General features: G+C 44.5%; 1 protein-coding gene across 2 annotated transcripts in view; it reads right to left on the reverse strand.

Annotated features, from left to right (window-relative positions):
• Positions 1-1,728: 1,728 nt before the first annotated feature.
• Positions 1,729-26,397, reverse strand: part of LHX3 (LIM homeobox 3) — a 78,644-nt gene continuing 53,975 nt past the window's right edge. Inside the window, exons 1-6 of one of the 2 annotated variants that reach the window (XM_088461409.1) lie at positions 17,494-17,603; positions 9,971-10,142; positions 7,739-7,941; positions 5,809-5,960; positions 4,504-4,675; positions 1,729-3,196 (exon numbers count right to left, since the gene is read on the reverse strand). In XM_088461409.1, the coding sequence (XP_088317535.1) occupies positions 2,778-3,196; positions 4,504-4,675; positions 5,809-5,960; positions 7,739-7,941; positions 9,971-10,142; positions 17,494-17,590 (1,215 nt within the window). In that variant the 5' untranslated portion in view covers positions 17,591-17,603 and the 3' untranslated portion in view covers positions 1,729-2,777. Of the gene's footprint in view, positions 3,197-4,503; positions 4,676-5,808; positions 5,961-7,738; positions 7,942-9,970; positions 10,143-17,493; positions 17,604-26,397 lie in introns of those variants that run through there. The other variant, XM_088461410.1, reaches the window with a different exon arrangement.

Genomic DNA, 26,397 nt, shown 5'->3' on the forward strand with positions numbered 1-26,397 from the left:
GTAGATTCTTACTGGGAATTGTACTTGTTTGAAATTAAATAATTGTTTTTCACAAAAAAAAAAATTTAAATAGGAACTTTAAAAAAAAGGAAAAAAAATAAAATTTTGTATCAATAAACAGGGCTTACATCCATTTGTCTAAAGAAACCGGATAATATGTATCGATCTCTTCATGGCATAAAATAAAGTCAATCATTTTGATATATCTTTACTGGGTTAGGCAGCATAAGCCAAGAAAGCACTAAGATGTCCAGTTTTTTATTGACTTGCGTCACCAAAATTGTCACTGTTCGGCTCCCTTTTGTCATACATTAATGTTTCATACACCTAAACCTTCCTCAACAAATGCTCTATAGAATAGTGAAAACTGCATCAAAATACATCCAGTGGTTCTCGAGATTAGCCCGAACCAACAGACAGATGCCTACCATTGACTTTAATTTATACTAACTATGTGTGTATATACATACATACATTTATTTGTATTATAGTCCTTTATAATGATTCAGATAAAATTAATTATTAATAATTAAAATAAAAATATATTCTAATTTTCAACATGATTGCATTTGTCTCGTAGTGCATTTAATAATAATAATTATTATTATTATTAGTGAGCCTGGGCACATTACCACCTTATTTAACAAAAGTTGATGTAAGCAGTTTAAAAAATATTGTATTTTTGCATCTAAATTTACAATTTTTTCTTCCCATTACTAAAGGGAGTGCTGTGTTCTAATTATTAGACTAAAATTACTCTTTGATAATGGTGAAATTACAATGCTTGTAACCATTCTAGTGGTAATACGTTTAAATTGATAAAACAGTGTCAATAACGCAGTGAATATCATGTTAATAAAAATAATGAAATGATAAATCTAAATCTTTAGGAAGTGACTGTTCTACTTGATTTTACCATATTTGTTTTCTATCCAAAATAAATCTATTTTGGGAATGTCATTGTTCTTTAATTAACCATAGCTGATCCTCAAATCCTTTAATTCTTGTGTATATTTGCATAAAGCATCTACCTTGTTTTTTTTATAATTGTGTGTGCGTTTACTGTATGTCTGTGAGAGAGAGATATCGCACTCAATATATTACATAATATATTTGTGGAATTTCACTTCAATTTTGTTGCTAAATATTCTGTTTATATTAAAATTATATTATATCTCCTTCATTTAGTGTTCTACCCAATGCGGTCTTTAGTGTTTATTATAATACATAATATTCTAATGTATATTAAAAATAGTTTTGTTTATTATTTTTTGCTTGTGTTAGTCTGCATATTGTCAGTGTTTCTTCTTAGTATGTAAAACAACATTTAACAAAAAAAAATTTGACAATTCTTAACAAAGCGGGTTCATTCCATGCTAATAAATAATTTAATATTTAAAAAGGTTTGTTACTGGTTTCAAATAGTTTTTCCTAAAAGACTGTTAAATTATTTCTGGTTAGTAAATTTAGCCAGACAGAATTAGCATTTTTGCTGACAAATTTATTGAATGTCTTGAAATGTTTGATCATTAAGGAGCAAATAAATAATACACATTGACAAACACATATTCCACAGCATTCAGCGTACGAGGAACAATTTACATACTGAATTTTTAAAACCAATAAACCAAATTGCTTTTATTTGCCATTTTAAAGAGAGCAACGTTAAACGATACAACAAAACTGTTAACATAAAAATGATAGTATAAACTTAAATATTATTCTTTAAAAAATGCACTGGATGTTGAACTGGGGATATAACGATGTACAGTGAAAATGATATAGGAATATTTTTTATTTTTGGCAACAGATTTTAAGTGCAATTTCAATGCAATGAGATGTTGACATATTTTACACTGTGTGGAAAAAGTAACAAAATGTTGAGCAGTTGGTCCGCCGAAAGGAGATTTTGCAGGGGAGGAAAATCAACATCATTTAAGAGATGTCCAATCAGTTTTAGTTAAACAAAAAAAAAGTATATACCCCAGCTCATAAATTGATCTACAAAACGTATTTATTCATTTTCAGCTTCCCTGCAGCATTAGTTGCTATTGTAAATACGGGGATATATATATTTTTAAAAATTATATTTACTTTGTAAAGCAGTTGTCTATTATTGGACCACTCCTCCATACAAAGTCCTCCATGTACAGTAAATGGAGGCAGCCCCCTAGGGTTATTCCCACCTTATTTCTGCATATTACAGGCCACTTGTAGCCCTTGAATGGAGTTTCATAAATGGCCAATGTCCACCAGCCAAGTGACCATCGGCTTTGTCACAGAGAAACTCCTATGGTGATTCCCGCCCTATTGTCTGTATATGAGGGGCATGTTTCATTAAGGAGTGGATGTTCCTTTATGGTTTTCGATGTCACACAAGGTACATCAGTTCTGCTGCTTCCTTCTCCATTGCACCATGTTTTTAATAAGGAAAACAAATTGTGGGTATTATTCCACAGAAGATGGTGCTAGATAACTTGTATCATACATCACAAGGATAAAGATGTAAAAGATACATAGAAGTCTTTTTCTTTCATTCTGCGCACATTGTAACAACACAGAGTAGATCAATTATCACCAGAAATGTAGCAGTGGAGTCACAGAAGTCCTCGATGAAGATGTCCAATCTCCTCTTGGTCACAGTACCTGTCTGCGCCTTTATAGCCAACTCCCAGAGATACGTTCTGATTGCATTATGCCTTCCTGTCCTGTCCTTTCCAGAATAAAAAGTTTACCTCCAACTTTCATTTATATAAACAAGCTGGGTTCAAGTCTCGTCAAAACTGGGCATGGTCCACTTCATCTAACCAAGAGGCCGGGCTGGCAGGAAAGTCTGGGTATCCACCACTACTACCAGTAGAAAGATCAGAATTTGGTCCACTTGCTCCTAATACTCTCATAGAGGGGGCCAACACCTGCCCACCTTGAGCCATTATGCCCAACCCAGCATCTGGGAATGCCAAGCTTGAAATCAATGGCTGGTGGCCCGACATGGCCTGTAACGATGCTGGCGACTGAGGTATTCCATAGGGGCTGTTAGATCTCAGGTCGTGATACTGGTCTGATGCTGGGATGCCTCCATGTTCCAAGGAAAAAGCACTGTTGCTTCCAGCCTGTCTACCCAACACTGGAGACGCCTGGTTTAGACTGTTATAAATCCCATTGGAATGGCTCATCTCTGACATGGTGGGCTCATCTGCAATAACGAGAGATAGCAGAGTTTGTAAGATGATGCTTCATTTCTGTCTAACATAATGTTACTAAGGATCCATGTCCCATCATGTATTCTATACGTACCTAGCTTGCCAACACAATCTTCCTCTGACACCTATAGACTTTACTGCCTTAAGGTACCCCTCTGCTAAATGACCTAATTTTACTATTCCCAAAGCTACTTGCAGCCCACCTACCACCAACATATTCCTATGTAAGCGGGCGGCTCATTGTATAATACTCCTCTCACTACTGTAACCCTTCCCTGTAACATAGAGAAACTGCAAATACAGTTCTGCAGAAAGTGACTATATATAGAGATCTTACCTGACGTCGTGTGAATGGTGCCTATGCTGAAATGGGGGGAGATGGGGGAGACGCAAAACCCACCACTGGGAAGCAGAAAGTATAAATCTCCCCTTGGACAGGAATGAAATCCATCTCTGCTTTATTCTGCAGGCAAACAAGCGCTCAACTCAAACTAAGACGTCTGCTGGGGAAACTAATTACTTTCCTGCTGGGGTTTTGTCATCCATGTCATTTGTAGAGGAAACAGTAGTAGCTGGGGGCAAGTCTTGTATCTGGGCCCGGGGAGTCGCTACCTGCAGGCTATCTATCTAGATCCTCTTCAGGACAAGTTACTCATTATTACGTTGTATAAATGTATCCTGACAAAGACAGGTTTTGTGTACATACTGCGGACAAGAGACGTGGGACACATTTATCTTTGGATATTTGAGGTAAAACCCCCGAAAACACCTGTTTTCGGGGGTTTACCTCAAATATGAAGTATCCCCCTGATGTATTAATGAGGGACCGCAGCAGGGATCTCCGATCCCTGCTGTGATCCCTCCATTCCCGCAAGCAGTCACCTCCCTTATAGGTTTCTATGGGGAATGCCATGCTGCCAGATTTACCAATATCCGGAATGCCATGCCTTCCCGATACTGGCCCCCTCAGCTAACGCCACTGTAGCCTATGGGCTACCACCACATAATCAGCCGGCGGAGGGTTCCCCCGGAACCCTCCCCCGGCAATGGCTGCCAATCGGTGGGACTGCGCATGGGCAGCAGCCCTGGCACTGACCGGCAGCTCTCCGGAGACATCGCAGGGACGGGCTCCTTTCGGTATGCCCAGATCACATTGCAAAAGTAATCATTAGTAAATGGGCCCCAGTGTTGTACACCTCATCATACATACAGAAAACAAACAGACATCAGGCTATTGTACGCTCTGGGTTGTGTCACACGAGCTGTTTTCAGAGGGGTTTATTGTTTATTTCTACATTACCTGTGAAAGAGACCTCTGCATCGCTGTCTGGCCCCTCTTCCTGGATACTGTCCTTGTCGGATTTTGAATTCCCCCTGGACCTCTTCATGTTTCTGAAATACTGCCCCCATCTTTGTCTCCCAGCGTCCTTTTTCAAGCGTTTCTCCTTTGCTCTTCTGTTCTGGAACCAGACCTTTCAATACAGTAATGGGGAGGTGAACTGGTGGGGAAAATGCATCAGAAAACTGACAAAAAATACATATAAATTTACAGGTAATGTGTAAATATATTAAATGAAAGATAATAATGGCAATGTATCAACTTGGTGACTGTCAAAAGCAAGAGATAGGTTTAAAAGCAGAACAAACCATTAATGTGTAGATTAGTAATGTCCAAAAAACTAAATGATATAAATATATATAGTGCACATCTGTATGTGTTTTGCCTGCGGCTTCGCCCACAATGAAATTGCTTCTGCCATATTTTTTTTTATTTGAGGTGTTATAGTTATATTACGTTGCAGATGAGCCCTGTCGCGGGACTGGCACACATGACCAGCAGCTCTATACAGACTGGGGGCAGCAGTGCCTTCACCCACCACTCACAGCAATGTCACTGTGTGCCCTGTGCACAGACTGCTATGTAGCCTATTCATGTGACCGCAGGCCCAAAGCACCTCTCCCCCCATCCCCTCCCACCCCTTACTGGCCATGTGCTTGGTGACACACCTATCGCTTGCATTGATGATGTCAGTAAATTTTGTTGTTATTGCTCAGCTTTAACTGGACGGATGGAGATGAAACAAAGTGCAGGCTATTTTGAGGAGTCTCCATTACACAATGATGCAGATTTCATTAAAATCGGTTCAGTAATTTTTGTGCCAACTTGGAACAAACAGACACAACGTTCTTATAATATTAGTATAGATGTGTATGTGTGTGCGTGTATGTGAATTATGTCAGACAAGCTTCATTTATTTGTGCAAAACATATAATAGTTTTTTTTACCTCTAATAAATCCTAATGGTTTTAAGGTATGGTCCCAGAGTGTTTTTATATATCTGTTTCAGATAATTTTTATTAATGGACCATTTATCTCAGTGCAAATATACTTATAGAATCAATTTATTCACATGCATACAGAAATACAAAATCACAGAAATAGAAATGTTTAATTTAAGTTTCAATTCATTATGAAAGATTTCCTCCCCTCCCTGTATTTAAGGGCTGTGTTTCTCTGCGGTTACTGAATGTAAGTAAAGTGTTGTTTTCCTATCCACATATAATGAATATACATTTTCCTATTAACATGCAGATCAGTCCTTACCTGCACCACTCTCATGTCCAGGCCCGTCTCCGACGACAGCTGTTCTCTGACGTGTCTGGCAGGTTTCGGAGAGTTGTTGTAGGCATTTTTCAGTGTCTCCAGCTGCTTAGCAGTAATTGTTGTCCTTGGCCTTTTGGCTGTTGATTCTGCTTCTGCAATAAGTGGGAAATGAAGACTTTATAAACAAAAAAAAAATTATCAGATTTTTTTTTGCATTTAAAACCTTTTCATTATCAGAAAAATAATTGCTTTTAGAATTTTACAAAAAATATATTTATTAGTATTATAATAAAAATTAAATAATTGTCAGACAAGACAATTTTTAGTTTGTTATAATTTTACTTTGCAATTTGAATGTGATACATGAGGGGCTGATTTTGTTCTACATTTGATTCTATACCTGAGGTGGTTCATTCAGTTTTATGGTTTTGTTTGTATGCTTTTTTTTTTTAATTCCCAGATTACCACCAGTGCTCATAATAAATATAAGAATTGTATGACTATAAAATGTGATGTACAATGTAAACTGACAGAGCTAATTAGAGCAGATCACCACAGAAGTTTGGATTGAAACAACATATGATCTGGTCTCTAAAATGTAAACTTAAACAGTGACCAATCTTGAGGACTAACTATATTTTCAGCTTATTAAAAAAATGAATAATTTTCTATTTGCAAGAGTTCTGTGTTTTTTTTTTAATTGTAAGTAATACTTTTTAATTTATTACAGGTATTATTAAAAAAAATATTCATATATATGACTTTTTTGACAACATATTTACTGCACAAATATTATAAAAATTAAAACTGGATCAAATATTAACAAACTTAAGCTAATTAAAACCAAGAGGCAAGGTAAAAACTCATATGTTATGGAATTATTTTTATTTTGTTTATTTCACCTTATTCTTCTATTTAATTGCTTTGTCTAAATATTTGTTTTTATTTATAATTTTCCACATTAAATTATATATTGTTAAAATAAAATTGAATTAGAATTATTAAAGATTACACATTATTTATTACAATGTGTATATTTTATATTATCAACATTTTAATATTATATTGATGATGATATTAATAATTAATTTCAGCAGGAGTAGATTAGAGAAGGAAACTGACAACAGTTTAGTGTTGAGAGAAGGTATTTTCTGGCCTCTAAAAAAAAAAGGAGGAATTAATGATTTTTTTGTGTGTCTGAGGACAATCTAGTAGGACCGAGACCCATTTTTTCCCCCTGCCTGAATATTTTTAATGCGAGCATATAAACCCTCCTGTAAATTTCTGAACAGCAGCTGCAGGGGACATCCATATTGTATCCCTTTAATTTTTTTCACTAAATGTGCTTTATTCAACTGATGTCTATATATTGATAACACAGAACCAGCAATGTTAATATGGGAAATGACAGTACTTATTTTTCAATAAAACCAGTTTACAATACAGTGTTGCTGATCGATGCATGTATGTTGAGTGCTCTGTAATCTGTAATTTGCATGTAATTCGGGATCAGTATGTGTGCCGTGTAAGCCTGGTATGTCAGTCAAAGCACACATCAGATTGTAATGTGCATTTTGTATCAAATATATACAGAAGTGGGTCAACCAATGAGTGATCTAGGCTCACATCAAGGGCTAATTGGCCACATGGGGACCCAGGTTACCCTGGGGATTCTTTGACAAACAGGGAGAATGAGGCTGAAACCAGTATCTTGCCTACGGCCCCAATGGGCCATAATCAGGCTCTGAATATACCTGGACAATATACGTGTCCGCACAATGCTGGGTCATCTTGTCCAAGGAATCAGAGATGGAGCAGGTTGACTTACACACAGCACGAAAAGTGGTAATTCTCTCAATACAGTAGGGTACAACAAAAAGCACTGAGCTGTATTGTGAGGTTGGAGGTTGCCTGCCACAGGAAATTGTACCTCTCTGCTTTGCCGTCTCATAGTCCGCCTTGCAGACCAGCCTGCTGTCCTCCATTAAGTAGAACTCGTCCCCGGTGGCCAGCTGTCTCTTGCACACGATGCAGGAAAAGCAGTGTAGGTGGTACACAAACTCCTGTGCCCGCCTCACCACCTGTGTGGGGGGGATCCCTTGTTGGCAGGCTGCACATTTTGTCCCAAACCTCCTAAAGTGGGGAAAAAAACATCAGACAATAATAAAAACAGATGAAAAACAGGTTTAATTGATCCATATATAGGCACCAGCCGCTTATGCTCAGTGGAGTTGGCCGGACCAATATTTATCCTATCAATACACTAGGGCAGAAGTTCCCAAACTCTGGATATCCTTAAAACCTGGACTGTAATGGCATTCTTGAGCCAAGATGGTTAAATCAACTTGAATGAGGTGCTAATGAAGTCACCTGTGCTCAAGCATGGATATCCTTAAAACCTGGAAGGCAATGGCGGAGTTTGGGAACCTCTGCACTAGGAACTAGTGACATCACTGAGGCAGAAGTCAAATTGAGATAAGCTAAACATGAGTTTCATCTCACAGTATTTGCCACTATCATGACATGTAACCATTGATGTTTTGCCAGTGCGCATGTGCGGTCGGCAGCTGACGTCTGCGCATGCGCAAAAGGAGCTGTGATGAGCTCTCCCAGAGCTTCTCCTGTGTGGTGTTAGCCATCATATATAGGCGTGTGATGCGGCAGCCATTGTTATCCAGACATCAGATGGATAAAAGAATGTCCATCGGATCGGAAACATTGATGGTTGCCAGCCAGATGTACGCAACCCATAGGCCATTGATTGGCAGCTGTTTCCTGGCAACTCAGTGGTCCCATTTACAGGTCTGGCCCTTATAAAGGATATACGTCTGATTTTATACCGCCATGGCAACTTCTGTGGCAATGAACATTTTGGGCCTGTTTCAGAGGTGTACGTTAACTGCACACACTGCCAATATTCACGCAGTTGGCCGAAGTTGGATGTATAGCGCATACGTCCCGATGGTTATAGCTGGGAGACACAGAATGAATTTGGACACAAGAGCTGTGGATTTCAGTGGCTGTTCCTGCACGGTAACGGGGGCGGTTAGGCAGACACGGCATCTAAAGACGCAGTAACTCAGACACAGGATGCCATGGTCAGACGGAGAAATTATACCTGCCATAGAGTTGGCGCAAGCTTCCATGAACCAGCAATGTTGCTTCTAAAGATGCAGCAAGACGCAATAGCGCCGCTGCCAGAGGGCGACTCAGTAGGAACAATCAAAAAGTCGCAGCAAGACGGATTAGCGCCGCTGCCAGAGGGCGACTCAGTAGGAATTAACGTAAAGACGCAGCAAGATGGATCAGCGCCGCTGCCAGAGGGCATCTCTGTAGGAATTAGCGTAAAGACGCACACGTGGCCGCGGCACCCCTGAATTAGGTACTTTGTGCCAACCGGTATAATGTGAAGATTTAACCCCAGAAAAGTGAGAAATATAATAATTACAGCGCTGAGGTCCTCTCACAGACCAGGCTGTGTTGGGCCCTATTGTATAAACAATGTGTAATAAGATTGCGTTACATGAAGGGAAGGGGTTAAGGTGTTAATCGGTTACGCCTAGATTCAGGGTTGGGTAATGAGCCCTAGAGCCTGGCTCAGAGAAGTACGCCATTGCAGTTACCGCTGCGCTAATGACGCAAATGTCAGAATTTGTATTGAGACTCCCACAGGCGCCATCGCTAGTCTAAGCAACTTCATACTAATACGCGGCCGCATATGCAGATCCTTCAATAATCAGCCTCCTGAGTAACCCTATGATCGTGCAGAATAGCGGCCTGAACCGAGACACTGGAGCCATGTTTTGTGAGTGCGGGATGGCAGGCGCAGGCAGCGACATGGTCGTGATGTACCAGCGTTTTTGGAGACACACCCTGTTACCTTCCCCAAGAGGCCATTAATTGTCAATCACTCTGTGAATAAAAAGTCACTGCTTGCGACTATGGCAATGTACTTTGACGCATGCGCTGCGCAGTGTGACGGAAGCGGAGATAGCCGATAATCGCTCAACTGCAAAAATATCTGCATAGCGTACCTCTCTGTATCAGGCCCTTAAAGTGTACAATAATGTGTGATAAATAAGGTATCTCTGCCCTGAGGACTGTGCACCACTGTAGAATATGGAGCCTTTACATACATATAAATAATAATATAATAACTTACTTAAAGAAGTCGTCTTTGCAGTAGACGCTGTCCCCTCTGCTGAAGCACTTCTCTGCCAGCTGGACCTGGCAGTCGCTGCACTTCAGGCATTTACTGTGCCAGTGTCTGTCCAGCACCTTCAGGATGAATCTGTCCACAATGTGCTGATTACACCCAGCACACAGAGGGATCTCTGCAACACAAAGCGTCACTACTGAGACCCTGTCATGTGTCTGCGCCACGGTAACATCTCTGTACCAACATAAGTATTCTTCCCAGGATTCAGTCCTTTCCATTAGTATCAGGAGAAGCGCTACAGACGCTTCTCCATCATCCTCACACGCTACAGACGCTTCTCCATCCTCACACGCTACAGACGCTTCTCCATCATCCTCACACGCTACAGACGCTTCTCCATCATCTTCACACGCTACAGAAGCTTCTCCATCATCTTCACACGCTACAGAAGCTTCTCCATCATCCTCACACGCTACAGACGCTTCTCCATCATCCTCGCACGCTGCAGACGCTTCTCCATCATCCTCATACGCTACAGACGCTTCTCCATCATCCTCACACGCTACAGACGCTTCTCCATCATCCTCACACGCTACAGAAGCTTCTCCATCATCCTCACACGCTACAGACGCTTCTCCATCATCCTCACACGCTACAGACGCTTCTCCATCATCCTCACACGCTACAGACGCTTCTCCATCATCTTCACACGCTACAGAAGCTTCTCCATCATCCTCACACGCTACAGACGCTTCTCCATCATCCTCGCACGCTACAGACGCTTCTCCATCATCCTCGCACGCTACAGACACTTCTCCATCATCCTCACACGCTACAGACACTTCTCCATCATCCTCACACGCTACAGACACTTCTCCATCATCCTCACATGCTACAGACACTTCTCCATCATCCTCACCCGCTACAGATGCTTCTCCATCATCTACAGACGCTACAGATGCTTCTCCATCATCCTCACATGCTACAGAGCTTCTCCATCATCCTCATATGCTACAGACGCTTCTCCATCATCCTCACACGCTACAGATGCTTCTCCATCATCCTCACATGCTACAGACGCTTCTCCATCATCCTCACATGCTACAGACGCTTCTCCATCATCTACAGATGCTTCTCCATCATCCTCAAACGCTACAGACGCGTCTCCATCATCCTCACACGCTACAGACGCGTCTCCATCATCCTCACACGCTACAGACACTTCATCATCCTCACACGCTACAGACACTTCTCCATCATCCTCACACGCTACAGACGCTTCTCCATCATCCTCACATGCTACAGACGCTTCTCCATCATCTACAGACGCTTCTCCATCATCTACAGACGCTTCTCCATCATCTACAGACGCTTCTCCATCATCTACAGATGCCTGCTGATTGTATCAGTGTAACTGAAACCTATTTGCAGTGTTCAATCTGTCCCTTCCCAGATCTAATGGTGAGCATCACGTAGCTTTGTGCTGCTATGGAACTACAAGTGCCAGAACAACTGCAAAGTAACTGGCTTCTCTAATACATGATCACGTCCCCCCACCAAACCAATTCCCAGTAACATGCAGATTGTTCCTTACTGAGCATCCTGACATCATACAGCAGCTTCTCCCTCTCACCTGATCTGGCAGCTCCTAAATACAGGGGGTGACCATTGTACACCTCACAGCAATGCAGAGACCACACAGGCTCACTACATGGGGACTGTGTACATTAACTACAATAAAGTATAATGTACAGTGCCATTCTGTACGCTGTGTGCAGATGTGTTTCATGTTTGTGTATATATAATCTATACTAATATAATAAGAACGTTGTGTCTGTTTGTCCCAAGTTGGCGCAAAAGCAACTAAACTGATTTTTATGAAAAACTGCATCATTGTGTAATGGAGACGCCTAGAAATAATCTGCACTTTATTTCATCTCCATCCGTCATGTCGTAGCTGAGCAATAACAAAATCAAAATGTACTGACATCAATGCAATGAATAGGATAGGTTACATAGCAGTCTGTGCACAGGGCACACAGTGACATTGGTGAGATAGGTGTGGCACCATGTGTGTGGGGGGAGAGGGGCTTTGGGCCTGCGGTCACATGAATAGGATAGGCTACATAGCAGTCTGTGCACAGGGCACACAGTGAAATTGGTGAGATAGGTGTGGCACCATGTGTGTGGCCGGTAATGGGTGGGGGGAGAGGTGCTTCGGGCCTGCGGTCACATGAATAGGATAGGCTACATAGCAGTCTGTGCACAGGGCACACAGTGACATTGGTGTGAGTGGTGGGTGAAGGTGCTGCTGCCACCAGTCTGTATAGCGCTGCTGGTCACATGGAGCCACTCCTGCCACAGGGCCCTTATGCCAAGTATTACACCTAGAGCACCTCACATAAATAAATGTTGGCAGAAGCAATTTCATTGTGGGCGTATGTGTGTTTGTGTGATATGCGTGTGTTTAATGTTTGTATATACGAGGTATACTATATATATATATATATATATATATATATATATATATATTTCTATTCATGTATATTTAGCTAGACACAACGGGCCTAGTTTAGAGGTGCGCACAGTGTCGATGCCGCACCCAAGTGGACGATGTTTTCAATCTGCGTACAGGTGCCGATGGTTACTGCCAAATGTGTGGTGGGTAGTAAAGGTTTGGGGTTAGGTAATGACATTATGGAAGTGAATATCTGATAGGTGCACATTATTATATAAAGATATTGTACCCGAGCACAGGCAACCTTTCCTCTCCTCCTAATAACCAATAACTACCTGTGGGAGGTAAATTGTAGATATGGAGATTTCTTTCCCTGGTGTAGAAATATCTGTTATATGTATCTGCCAGTAGGCCAGGCCTGTGCAGCCAGGTGGTAAAGAACTACAAGTCTCAGCACACCCTGACATGCTGGGATTTGCAGTTCCACTCCCACTGTTCAACAGTTGCCTGCTCACTTTGTGGGGAATCCACCGGCAATTTGTCCATGTCATTTCCCTGGTGCTCAGGTGTAGGGAAGTGACAGCTGCAGATCTCAGAGGATGGATCTTATCATTCCTGGTGTAATAGTGGCCCTGTCTGGGCCAGGTGATCTGTACACAGGTAGATGAGCAGGACAGGTACAGGATGAGGATTTGCTGGTTAGTATATCGCTCAGGTGGAGAGGGAGAGAGAGGGGAGAGAGAGAGAGGAGGAGAGAGAGAGAGAGGGTAGAGGAGAGAGGAGACGAGAGAGAGAGAGAGAGAGGAGACGAGAGAGAGGGTATAGGAGAGAGGAGACGAGAGAGAGAGAGGAGACGAGAGAGGAGGAGAGAGAGAGAGAGGAGACGAGGGAGAGAGAGGGAGAGAGAGGTAGAGGAGAGAGGAGAGGGAGAGGAGAGAGAGAGAGAGAGAGAGAGAGAGAGAGAGAGAGAGTGTGTGTGTGTGTGTGTCTGTCTGTCTGTCTGTCTGTCTGTCTCCCTCCCTCCCTGATCCCGGTGATGGAGACTCCTGTCCTTTGTCTGGCTTATGTCTCATGCAAGTTTCATGCTGCTGCAGCTGTATAATAGGTCGTGCTTTCTGCCATTTCCAGGGTTGCCGTCATGAAGTTTAACTCATTAATTATTATTACAATTTATGTTACTATTGTCGTTATTATTATTATCATCACTAGTATTATTACTAGTATTATTATTATTATCATCACTAGTATTATTACTATTATTAGTATTATTATTATCATCACTAGTATTATTACTATTATTATTAGTATTATTATTATCATCACTAGTATTATTACTATTATTATTAGTATTATCATCACTAGTATTATTACTATTATTATTAGTATTATTATTATCATCACTAGTATTATTACTAGTATTATTATTATCATCACTAGTATTATTACTATTATTATTAGTATTATTATTATCATCACTAGTATTATTACTAGTATTAGTATTATTACTATTATTATTAGTATTATTATTATCATCACTAGTATTATTACTATTATTATTAATATTATTACTAGTATCATTATTATTATTATTTATTATCTTCGTTGCTTAATGTTACATGATGATGGTGATTGAATTCCTCTTATTATATCTCACCCCCCTCCCAGAGAGTGATATTTAGTATATAATAATAATAATAATATTTATATTAATACTTGCAGTAATAATAATATTAGTTCTAATAATAGTAAAAATAATAATAGATATAATAACAACAACAATAATAACAATAATGCACCATATATATTACACTGACAGTAGATAGTATGCCCAGCTCCGGGGACTCTTCATTCACAGGTGTTTGTTGAATTTTAATTTAAAATAATTAATAAACGTTGCATGAGTCAAAATTGTTAAGGTAGGGATGGCAAAAAAAATCCCAGTGTGAGTGTATAAGTATATATAGATTTTTTTTTGAGTTTCATATATATATATATATATATATATATATATATATATATAACTCATAAATACACTATGAATCCATACATATACACACACACACATATATATATATATATATATATATATATGTATATATATATATCTACACACACACTCTGGGATTTACATATACATATATGGCGATAGAAAAAAAATCCCAGTGTGTGTGCGTATATATATATAGATAGATAGATAGATAGATATAATCATGGATACACTATAAATCCATTGCAATATTATTTACTTCCATGATTTTATTTTAGTAGATTTAGTGGATCTACACCATTCATATTATATAAATCGTCTAGTATTTTACAATCACTATTTCCGTATTTGTGTCTGTCTGTCTCCTATCTCATATCTATCTATATATCTATCTGTTTATTTTTATAACATGCACACAACAAACATTTACAACGCATATATATAATACAGAAATATTCTCAAATTCTAGTTTTTGCAATTTCATAAATCTCTGCTTGTTATAACCTCATGGACAAAGTGTAAAAATTATATCAAACAAACAAACAAAAACCACCCCAAACAGGACGTGTGTAATAGTGATCAGCAATTATTGTATATGCGATAAGTACACCCGGTAACCACAGAGAAGCACATTGTGCAGCGGTTACTCTGTGCAAGGAGTCAGCTCAGCATCACCCGCACAGTAATAAACCGGCCCGCACAGAACCCGCAGTAATATCAGGAACATGACACAAGTGACCGGACTCTGGCGGATCTGCGCTGGCTTCTGCTTTCTATTAGGAAAATACATTTCATTTGTATAATTGAATGTGACCCAGATGGATCTGTTATATTGTCGTGATATGTGACATAACTGCAATACAGGTGTGTAGTAGGTGGTGTGGTGTGTAGTGTGTGGTGTGGTGGTGTGTAGTGTGTGGTGTGGTGTATAGTGTGCGGTGTGGTGTATAGTGTGTGGTGTGGTGGTGTGGTGTGGTGTATAGTGTGTGGTGTGGTGTATAGTGTGTGGTGTGGTGTATAGTGTGTGGTGTGTGGTGTATAGTGTGTGGTGTGGTGGTGTGTAGTGTGTGGTATGTAGTGTGTGGTGTGGTGTGTGAAACTAGAATATTTATTTAGCTATAATAATGCCTGTACTGAAGGCGCTTGTTATAAAGAAGCGATACCTATAATTAGATGCTGTGCAGAAACGTGTATTATTGTCGGGTTTATAATAACATTGTATATGAGGAAGGCTATAGTGATGATTATTATTTACTTCGATTCATAGGAGAATATAGTGATGATTATAATGAGGAGCGGTATATAGGGGACACAGGAATAGTTATAATATATAGCTATATACAGGGCATAGTGATATTAAAACGGATGGAGCGGTATATAGGGGGGGAACACATGAATAGATATAATAGCTATAGTGATATAACGGATAGAACGGTATATGGGGGACACAGGAATAGTTATAATAAATAGCTATATACAGAACATAATCATATTATAACGGATGGAGCGGTATATGGGAGGACACTGGAATAGTTATAATAGCTATATACAGTGCATAGTGATATAAGGAATGGAGCGGTATATAGGGAACACAGGAAAAGTTATAATAAATAGCTATATACACGGCATAGTGATATTATAACGGATTGAGCGGTGTATGGGGAGAAACATGAATAATTATAAATGGCTATATACTAATATATACTAATAATATACAGGGCACAGGGCATAGCGATATTGTAAGGAATGGAGCGGTATATAGGGGACACATGAATAAGTATAACAAATGGCTATATACACGACTAGTGTTATAATAAATATTAAATAGCTATATACAGGGAATAGTGATATTATAACGGATGGAGCGATATATGGGGGACACATGAATAGTTATAATAGCTATATACAGTGCATAGTCATATTATAACGGATGGAGCGGTGTATAGGGGACACAGGAATAGTTATAATAAATAGCTATATACAGGGAATAGTGATATTATAACGGATGGAACGGTATATGGGAACACAGGAATAGTTATAATAAATAGCTATATACAGGGCACAGTGATATAACGGATGGAGCAGTATATAAGGGACACAGGAATAGTTATAATAAATAACTATATACTGGGCGTAGTGATATTATAACGGATGGAACGGTATATGGGAACACAGGAATAGTTATAATAAATAGCTATATACAGGGCACAGTGATATTATAACGGATGGAGCGGTGTATGGGGAGAAACATGAATAATATACTAAATGGCTATATACAGGGCATATTGATATTATTGGAATGGAGCGGTATAAAGGGGAATAGAGGAATAGTTATAATAATTAGCTTTATATAGGACTTAGTGATATTATAGCGAATGGAGCGGTATATAGGGAATACTTATAATAAATAGCTTTATATAGGACATAGTGATACTATAACGAATGGAACGGGTTATAGGGGAATACTTGAATAGTTATAATAAATAGCTTTATATAGGACAGTGATATAAGGATTGGAGCGGTATATAGGGGTATACAGGAATAGTTATAATAAATAGCTTTATATAGGACACAGTGATATAAGGAATGGAGCGGTATATAGGGGTATACAGGAATAGTTATAATAAATAGCTTTATATAGGACACAGTGATATAAGGAATGGAGCGGTATATAGGGGTATACAGGAATAGTTATAATAAATAGCTTTATATAGGACACACTGATATAAGGAATGGAGCGGTATATAGGGGGCATACAGGAATAGTTATAATAAATAGCTTTATATAGGACACAGTGATATTATAAGGAATGGAGCGGTTTATAGGGGGCATACAGGAATAGTTATAATAAATAGCTTTATATAGGACACAGTGATATTATAAGGAATGGAGCGGTTTATAGGGGTATACATAGGAAGATGTAATGATTATTATAAATGACAGCGGTACAGCAGAAAGTTGTCTCCCGCATACAGGGATGAGCACAGTGAGGTATACAGGTGGGTGCATGGTGAGTATTATTATAACAAAGGGAAGCGGTATATAGGGGGATGCACAGACGGGATACAGGCTGGTACTAACCTTTTCTCAGGCTCTCATTCTGTGCCAGCAGAGCAAACAGCATGTCAGTGCTACCAGTGTCCCTGATGGGTGCCAGCTCCTTTATGCCATGGTCCATGTCTCATGCCCGCCCCAGGCCGGAGAGCTGATCAGAGACTGGGGCAGGGAGAGCTGCTCTGGGTGCAGGCAGGAGGGAGACTGGTGCTGAGTGTTGTGCGCCTGGCAGCCAGCAGGGGGAGTGCCTGAGCCGTCAGCACAGACTGGTGGTCCCTCGGGGACCACACTCTGTCACAGGGTTATCTGTCATCTCTATGTGGCCAGAACATACATGAATAACCCAGATTGTCTCTGCTGCTCACTATTTCACCAGATGCATGTCCCCAATCACACCTGGGTGAGGTACCCATCCTTGCAGCAATGCCCTGTACCCGGAGTATGATCAGGGGTAACTGCCCCAATCACACCTGATTCAGTTATGTGGTGAGGACAGGGATGTGCTGACCTGTCACCCTTAGGGTCAGTTATGTGGTGAGGACAGGGATGTGCTGTCACCCTTAGGGTCAGTTATGTGGTGAGGACGGGGATGTGCTGACCTGTCACCCTTAGGGTCAGTTATGTGGTGAGGACAGGGATGTGCTGACCTGTCACCCTTAGGGTCAGTTATGTGGTGAGGACAGGGATGTGCTGACCTGTCACCCTTAGGGTCAGTTATGTGGTGGGGACAGGGATGTGCTGACCTGTCACCCTTAGGGTCAGTAATGTGGTGAGGACGGGGATGTGCTGATCTGTCATCCTTAGGGTCAGTTATGTGGTGAGGATGGGGATGTGCTGACCTGTCACCCTTAGGGTCAGTTATGTGGTGAGGACAGGGATGTGCTGACCTGTCACCCTTAGGGTCAGTTATGTGGTGAGGACAGGGATGTGCTGACCTGTCACCCTTAGGGTCAGTTATGTGGTGAGGACGGGGATGTGCTGACCTGTCACCCTTAGGGTCAGTTATGTGGTGAGGACAGGGATGTGCTGTCACCCTTAGGGTCAGTTATGTGGTGAGGACGGGGATGTGCTGACCTGTCACCCTTAGGGTCAGTTATGTGGTGAGGACAGGGATGTGCTGACCTGTCACCCTTAGGGTCAGTTATGTGGTGAGGACAGGGATGTGCTGACCTGTCACCCTTAGGGTCAGTTATGTGGTGGGGACAGGGATGTGCTGACCTGTCACCCTTAGGGTCAGTAATGTGGTGAGGACGGGGATGTGCTGATCTGTCATCCTTAGGGTCAGTTATGTGGTGAGGATGGGGATGTGCTGACCTGTCACCCTTAGGGTCAGTTATGTGGTGAGGACAGGGATGTGCTGACCTGTCACCCTTAGGTTCAGTTATGTGGTGAGGACGGGGATGTGCTGACCTGTCACCCTTAGGGTCAGTTATGTGGTGAGGACAGGGATGTGCTGTCACCCTTAGGGTCAGTTATGTGGTGAGGACGGGGATGTGCTGACCTGTCACCCTTAGGGTCAGTTATGTGGTGAGGACAGGGATGTGCTGACCTGTCACCCTTAGGGTCAGTTATGTGGTGAGGACAGGGATGTGCTGACCTGTCACCCTTAGGGTCAGTTATGTGGTGGGGACAGGGATGTGCTGACCTGTCACCCTTAGGGTCAGTAATGTGGTGAGGACGGGGATGTGCTGATCTGTCATCCTTAGGGTCAGTTATGTGGTGAGGACGGGGATGTGCTGACCTGTCACCCTTAGGGTCAGTTATGTGGTGAGGACAGGGATGTGCTGTCACCCTTAGGGTCAGTAATGTGGTGAGGACGGGGATGTGCTGATCTGTCATCCTTAGGGTCAGTTATGTGGTGAGGACGGGGATGTGCTGACCTGTCACCCTTAGGGTCAGTTATGTGGTGAGGACAGGGATGTGCTGTCACCCTTAGGGTCAGTAATGTGGTGAGGACGGGGATGTGCTGATCTGTCATCCTTAGGGTCAGTTATGTGGTGAGGACAGGGATGTGCTGACCTGTCACCCTTAGGGTCAGTTATGTGGTGAGGACGGGGATGTGCTGACCTGTCACCCTTAGGGTCAGTTATGTGGTGAGGACAGGGATGTGCTGTCACCCTTAGGGTCAGTTATGTGGTGAGGACAGGGATGTGCTGACCTGTCACCCTTAGGGTCAGTTATGTGGTGAGGATGGGGATGTGCTGACCTGTCACCCTTAGGGTCAGTTATGTGGTGAGGACGGGGATGTGCTGACCTGTCACCCTTAGGGTCAGTTATGTGGTGAGGACGGGGATGTGCTGACCTGTCATCCTTAGGGTCAGTTATGTGGTGAGGACAGGGATGTGCTGACCTGTCACCCTTAGGGTCAGTTATGTGGTGAGGACAGGGATGTGCTGTCACCCTTAGGGTCAGTTATGTGGTGAGGACGGGGATGTGCTGACCTGTCACCCTTAGGGTCAGTTATGTGGTGAGGACGGGGATGTGCTGACCTGTCACCCTTAGGGTCAGTTATGTGGTGAGGACGGGGATGTGCTGACCTGTCACCCTTAGGGTCAGTTATGTGGTGAGGACGGGGATGTGCTGACCTGTCATCCTTAGGGTCAGTTATGTGGTGAGGACGGGGATGTGCTTACCTGTCACCCTTAGGGTCAGTTATGTGGTGAGGACGGGGATGTGCTGACCTGTCACCCTTAGGGTCAGTTATGTGGTGAGGACGGGGATGTGCTGACCTGTCACCCTTAGGGTCAGTTATGTGGTGAGGACGGGGATGTGCTGACCTGTCACCCTTAGGGTCAGTTATGTGGTGAGGACGGGGATGTGCTGACCTGTCACCCTTAGGGTCAGTTATGTGGTGGGGACGGGGATGTGCTGACCTGTCACCCTTAGGGTCAGTTATGTGGTGGGGACGGGGATGTGCTGACCTGTCACCCTTAGGATCAGTTATGTGGTGGGGACAGGGATGTGCTGACCTGTCACCCTTAGGATCAGTTATGTGGTGGGGACAGGGATGTGCTGACCTGTCATCCTTAGGGTCAGTTATGTGGTGAGGACAGGGATGTGCTGACCTGTCACCCTTAGGGTCAGTTATGTGGTGAGGACGGGGATGTGCTGACCTGTCACCCTTAGGGTCAGTTATGTGATGGGGACGGGGATGTGCTGACCTGTAACCCTTAGGGTCAGTTATGTGGAGAGGACGGGGATGTGCTGACCTGTCATCCTTAGGGTCATTTATGTGGTGGGGACGGGGATGTGCTGACCTGTCACCCTTAGGGTCAGTTATGTGGTGGGGACAGGGATGTGCTGACCTGTCATCCTTAGGGTCAGTTATGTGGTGGGGACGGGGATGTGCTGACCTGTCATCCTTAGGGTCAGTTATGTGGTGAGGACAGGGATGTGCTGTCATCCTTAGGGTCAGTTATGTGGTGAGGACAGGGATGTGCTGATCTGTAATCCTTAGGGTCAGTTATGTGGTGAGGACGGGGATGTGATGACCTGTCACCCTTAGGGTCAGTTATGTGGTGAGGACAGGGATGTGCTGTCACCCTTAGGGTCAGTTATGTGGTGGGGACAGGGATGTGCTGACCTGTCACCCTTAGGGTCAGTTATGTGGTGAGGACAGGGATGTGCTGACCTGTCACCCTTAGGGTCAGTTATGTGGTGAGGACAGGGATGTGCTGACCTGTCATCCTTAGGGTCAGTTATGTGGTGAGGACGGGGATGTGCTGTCATCCTTAGGGTCAGTTATGTGGTGAGGACGGGGATGTGCTGACCTGTCACCCTTAGGGTCAGTTATGTGGTGGGGACGGGGATGTGCTGTCATCCTTAGGGTCAGTTATGTGGTGGGGACGGGGATGTGCTGACCTGTCATCCTTAGGGTCAGTTATGTGGTGAGGACGGGGATGTGCTGACCTGTCACCCTTAGGGTCAGTTATGTGGTGAGGACGGGGATGTGCTGACCTGTCACCCTTAGGGTCAGTTATGTGGTGAGGACGGGGATGTGCTGACCTGTCACCCTTAGGGTCAGTTATGTGGTGAGGACGGGGATGTGCTGACCTGTCACCCTTAGGGTCAGTTATGTGGTGAGGACGGGGATGTGCTGACCTGTCACCCTTAGGGTCAGTTATGTGGTGAGGACGGGGATGTGCTGACCTGTCACCCTTAGGGTCAGTTATGTGGTGGGGACGGGGATGTGCTGACCTGTCACCCTTAGGGTCAGTTATGTGGTGGGGACGGGGATGTGCTGACCTGTCACCCTTAGGGTCAGTTATGTGGTGGGGATGGGGATGTGCTGACCTGTCATCCTTAGGGTCAGTTATGTGGTGGGGACAGGGATGTGCTTCGCACTCTGCTCCAGCGGCAGCCCGACAGGAGCAGAGTGCGAATCAGCGGAAGCCCGACAGCGCTGGAAATCCCGATCGTGGCTAGGTAAGTATCTGCTAACCTAACCTAACCCCCCTAACCCTAACTCTCCTTAGGGGTGCCTAACCCTAACTTCCCCAAGTGCCTAACCCTAATCCCCCCTCTAAGTGCCTAAACCTAACCACCCCCTTCCCGCTGCCTAAACCTAAGTCCCCTGGGGGGGTGCCTAACCCTAAGTCCCCTGGGGGGGTGCCTAACCCTAACCCTCCCAGGGGGTGCCTAACCCTAAGTCCCCCCCGGGAGCCCTAAACCTAACCCTTTCCCCCCGCGGCTGTCCGCTCACGGCGCCCGGCATCACTACGATCGTGATGCCAGGCGTCGGTCTCCTGGCGTCGGGGAAATGTGGGCGTCTACATCTAGACGCCCGGCATTTCACCCATGCCGGGATAAGACAGTCGGGAAGCCGGCTGCCGGTATTCAGGCAGTCGGCTTCCCGATTGCTTCCCGGATGTGCTGACCTGTCATCCTTAGGGTCAGTTATGTGGTGAGGACAGGGATGTGCTGTCATCCTTAGGGTCAGTTATGTGATGGGGACAGGGATGTGCTGAGCTGTCATCCTTAGGGTCAGTTATGTGGTGGGGACGGGGATGTGCTGACCTGTCACCCTTAGGGTCGGTTATGTGGTGAGGACAGGGATGTGCTGACCTGTCACCCTTAGGGTCAGTTATGTGGTGAGGACAGGGATGTGCTGACCTGTCATCCTTAGGGTCAGTTATGTGGTGAGGACGGGGATGTGCTGATCTGTCATCCTTAGGGTCAGTTATGTGGTGAGGACGGGGATGTGCTGATCTGTCATCCTTAGGGTCAGTTATGTGGTGAGGGACAGGGATGTGCTGACCTGTCACCCTTAAGGTCAGTTATGTGATGAGGACAGGGATGTGCTGACCTGTCACCCTTAGGGTCAGTTATGTGGTGGGTACAGGGATGTGCTGACCTGTCACCCTTAGGGTCAGTTATGTGGTGAGGACAGGGATGTGCTGACCTGTCACCCTTAGGGTCAGTTATGTGGTGAGGACAGGGATGTGCTGACCTGTCATCCTTAGGGTCAGTTATGTGGTGAGGACGGGGATGTGCTGATCTGTCATCCTTAGGGTCAGTTATGTGGTGAGGACGGGGATGTGCTGACCTGTCACCCTTAGGGTCAGTTATGTGGTGAGGGACAGGGATGTGCTGACCTGTCACCCTTAAGGTCAGTTATGTGGTGGGGACAGGGATGTGCTGAGCTGTCACCCTTAGGGTCAGTTATGTGGTGAGGACAGGGATGTGCTTCTAATAATGAGTCAATGTGACTTATTAATACAGTACTTAATACATTGCGCTGCAGCTGGCCTTGCGCTGTACTGTACACAGTAGGCGGACTGTCTGGCGGAGGAGGAGGGGGGCCTTCCCCTACTTGACCGAGTTGGCACTAGACTAGACTAGACTGACCAGGACCCAGCACAGCCCCTTCCCCCAAGTTCACATCCCCTCCTCTCTGTCCTACAAGCACCCCACCCCCAACCCCGAGACTCTGCCTCTTTCTCTCCAGTCTAGCGGCTAGCCTCTGTTATCAGTTACTCTGCCTCTTCCTCTCCAGTCTAGCGGCTAGCCTCTGTCATCAGTTACTCCGCCTCTTCCTCTCCAGTCTAGCGGCTAGCCTCTGTCATCAGTTACTCCGCCTCTTCCTCTCCAGTCTAGCGGCTAGCCTCTGTCATCAGTTACTCCGCCTCTTCCTCTCCAGTCTAGCGGCTAGCCCTCTGTCATCAGTTACTCCGCCTCTTCCTCTCCAGTCTAGTGGCTAGCCCTCTGTCATCAGTTACTCCGCCTCTTCCTCTCCAGTCTAGCGGCTAGCCCTCTGTCATCAGTTACTCCGCCTCTTCCTCTCCAGTCTAGCGGCTAGCCCTCTGTTATCAGTTACTCTGCCTCTTCCTCTCCAGTCTAGCGGCTAGCCTCTGTCATCAGTTACTCTGCCTCTTCCTCTCCAGTCTAGCGGCTAGCCTCTGTCATCAGTTACTCCGCCTCTTCCTCTCCAGTCTAGCGGCTAGCCCTCTGTCATCAGTTACTCCGCCTCTTCCTCTCCAGTCTAGCGGCTAGCCCTCTGTCATCAGTTACTCCGCCTCTTCCTCTCCAGTCTAGCGGCTAGCCCTCTGTCATCAGTTACTCCGCCTCTTCCTCTCCAGTCTAGCGGCTAGCCCTCTGTCTTCAGTTACTCCGCCTCTTCCTCTCCAGTCTAGCGGCTAGCCTCTGTCATCAGTTACTCCACCTCTTCCTCTCCAGTCTAGCGGCTAGCCCTCTGTCATCAGTTACTCTGCCTCTTCCTCTCCAGTCTAGCGGCTAGCCTCTGTCATCAGTTACTCCGCCTCTTCCTCTCCAGTCTAGCGGCTAGCCTCTGTCATCAGTTACTCTGCCTCTTCCTCTCCAGTCTAGCGGCTAGCCCTCTGTCATCAGTTACTCCGCCTCTTCCTCTCCAGTCTAGCGGCTAGCCTCTGTCATCAGTTATTCTGCCTCTTCCTCTCCAGTCTAGCGGCTAGCCTCTGTCATCAGTTATTCTGCCTCTTCCTCTCCAGTCTAGCGGCTAGCCTCTGTCATCAGTTACTCTGCCTCTTTCCTGGCCTTGGAGCCCAGCAGGGACCCTCTCCCTGGACAGGTGAGAGCCAGTGTCATGGCCTACAGCACAGAACTTACCCAGAAAGACTACAAGATCTCAATATGTATAGTTTGGAGCAGAGAAGGGATAGGGGGGACATGATAGGAATGTTTAAATATATAAAGGGTTATAACAAGGGACAGGAGGGAAGCATTCTTCAATGGAAGAGAAGTACAAGAACCAGAGGACATGATCTGACACTGGGGGGAGGGAGGCTCAGGGGAAATGTGAGGAAGAATGATGTCACAGAGAGGGTAGTGGACAAGTGGAATAGCCCCCATCAGGGGTGGTTGGAGCTAAAACGGTGGAACAATGTAAACACGTTTGGGATAGACATAAGGATATCCTTCAGAGAGACGTAAGGAGTAAATAGGGTTGAAGTTGCCTAAAGGATACATGAAAAGGGGCAGATTAGATGGGCCAAGTGGTTCTTATCTTCCGTCACGTTCTATGTTCCTATGTAGGGGGGTGGTATCTGTATGCAATGGGAAGGGGGGGTTAGGAGTGTGTTATCATACTGTATGTGGTGGGGTGTTGTGTTAATGTAGTGTGTGTGGGGGGGGTATTAATTTAATGTGTACTGTATGTGTGTGTGAGGGGCTCTATTTATATTATCTTCCTTACTTCATAACTTATATATGTGTCACTGGCGCACATTGCAGCGCTCTGCATTATATGGCGCTCTGCATTATATGGCGCTCTGCATTATATGGCGCTCTGCATTATATGGCGCTCACTGTGATACTCTATTATATTACGCACACTGTGACGCTCTCTGCATTATATGGCGCTCTGCATTATATGGCGCTCTGCATTATATGGCGCTCACTGTGATACTCTATTATATTACGCTCACTGCGACGCTCTCTGCTTTATATGGCGCTCACTGTGATACTCTATTATATTACGCTCACTGCATTATATGGCGCTACTGATACCCTATGTGCTGTGAGGCCACACCCTTTTTTCATGCCAAGGGTAAGTGCAGATAGTCCCTTGCTCGCTATCTGCACCTGGGCCCACTACTCACTAGTTCCACCACTGGGCTGTGCCAAGTAAAATGGCCATGGGAGGGCATGCTACGTATGCCCAGCTACTCCTCACCCCTCACAGCGACACCTCCATCAACTGTCCAGCACCCACCTAGCGCAGCAGGGACGGTCCAGGAGCTGGAAGACAAGCAGGGGGGGTCCGCGGCTGCCTTCCTGGCCCTGAGGAGAGTAAGTCTTAGGGCCCCATTTATTAATGAAGCTAAACACATGCAGCATTGTTCATTTAGTATCGCAGTGCTACAAAGGACAATGCCCCTGGGGCTTATCAGTACTTACCCCTCCGGCATGGTCCAGCGAATCCTCCTCGTGGGCGTGGTCCTCCGTTCAGCTGCTGGCAGTGTAATGCTGCCAGTGACCGACTTCTGTGTAAAGCGCATGCGCAACGGTCCATCTGGGCATGTGTGTGGCACTTAACTTGGCGGGGACCCGGCCGTGCAATGGGGGCTGCGATGCTGTGACAAACAGCTGTGATCTTAGATTACCGCTATTTTTTTAATACAGAAAGGATGATATAAGACATTTAGTGAATGCACTGGTGATAAATGGGGCCCTAAGTAAGTTAGCTGAGCTCATAGCTGGTAGAGGGGCGCTGCTGGAAGACTGAGGGGTGCTGACTGTGCAGGAAAAGGGGTGCATAGAGGCCAGCCTGGGCAGCGGTGGTGACTGTGCTGGGAAAGGGGTGCAAAGAGGCCAGCCTGGGCAGGGGTGCTGACTGTGCAGGAAAAGGGGTGCATAGAGGCCAGCCTGGGCAGCGGTGGTGACTGTGCTGGGAAAGGGGTGCATAGAGGCCAGCGGTGGTGACTGTGCTGGGAAAGGGGTGCATAGAGGCCAGCG

This window comes from Taudactylus pleione, unplaced genomic scaffold (assembly GCF_031769625.1).
Source record: "Taudactylus pleione unplaced genomic scaffold, aTauple2 ptg001045l, whole genome shotgun sequence".
NCBI lineage: Eukaryota > Metazoa > Chordata > Amphibia > Anura > Myobatrachidae > Taudactylus > Taudactylus pleione.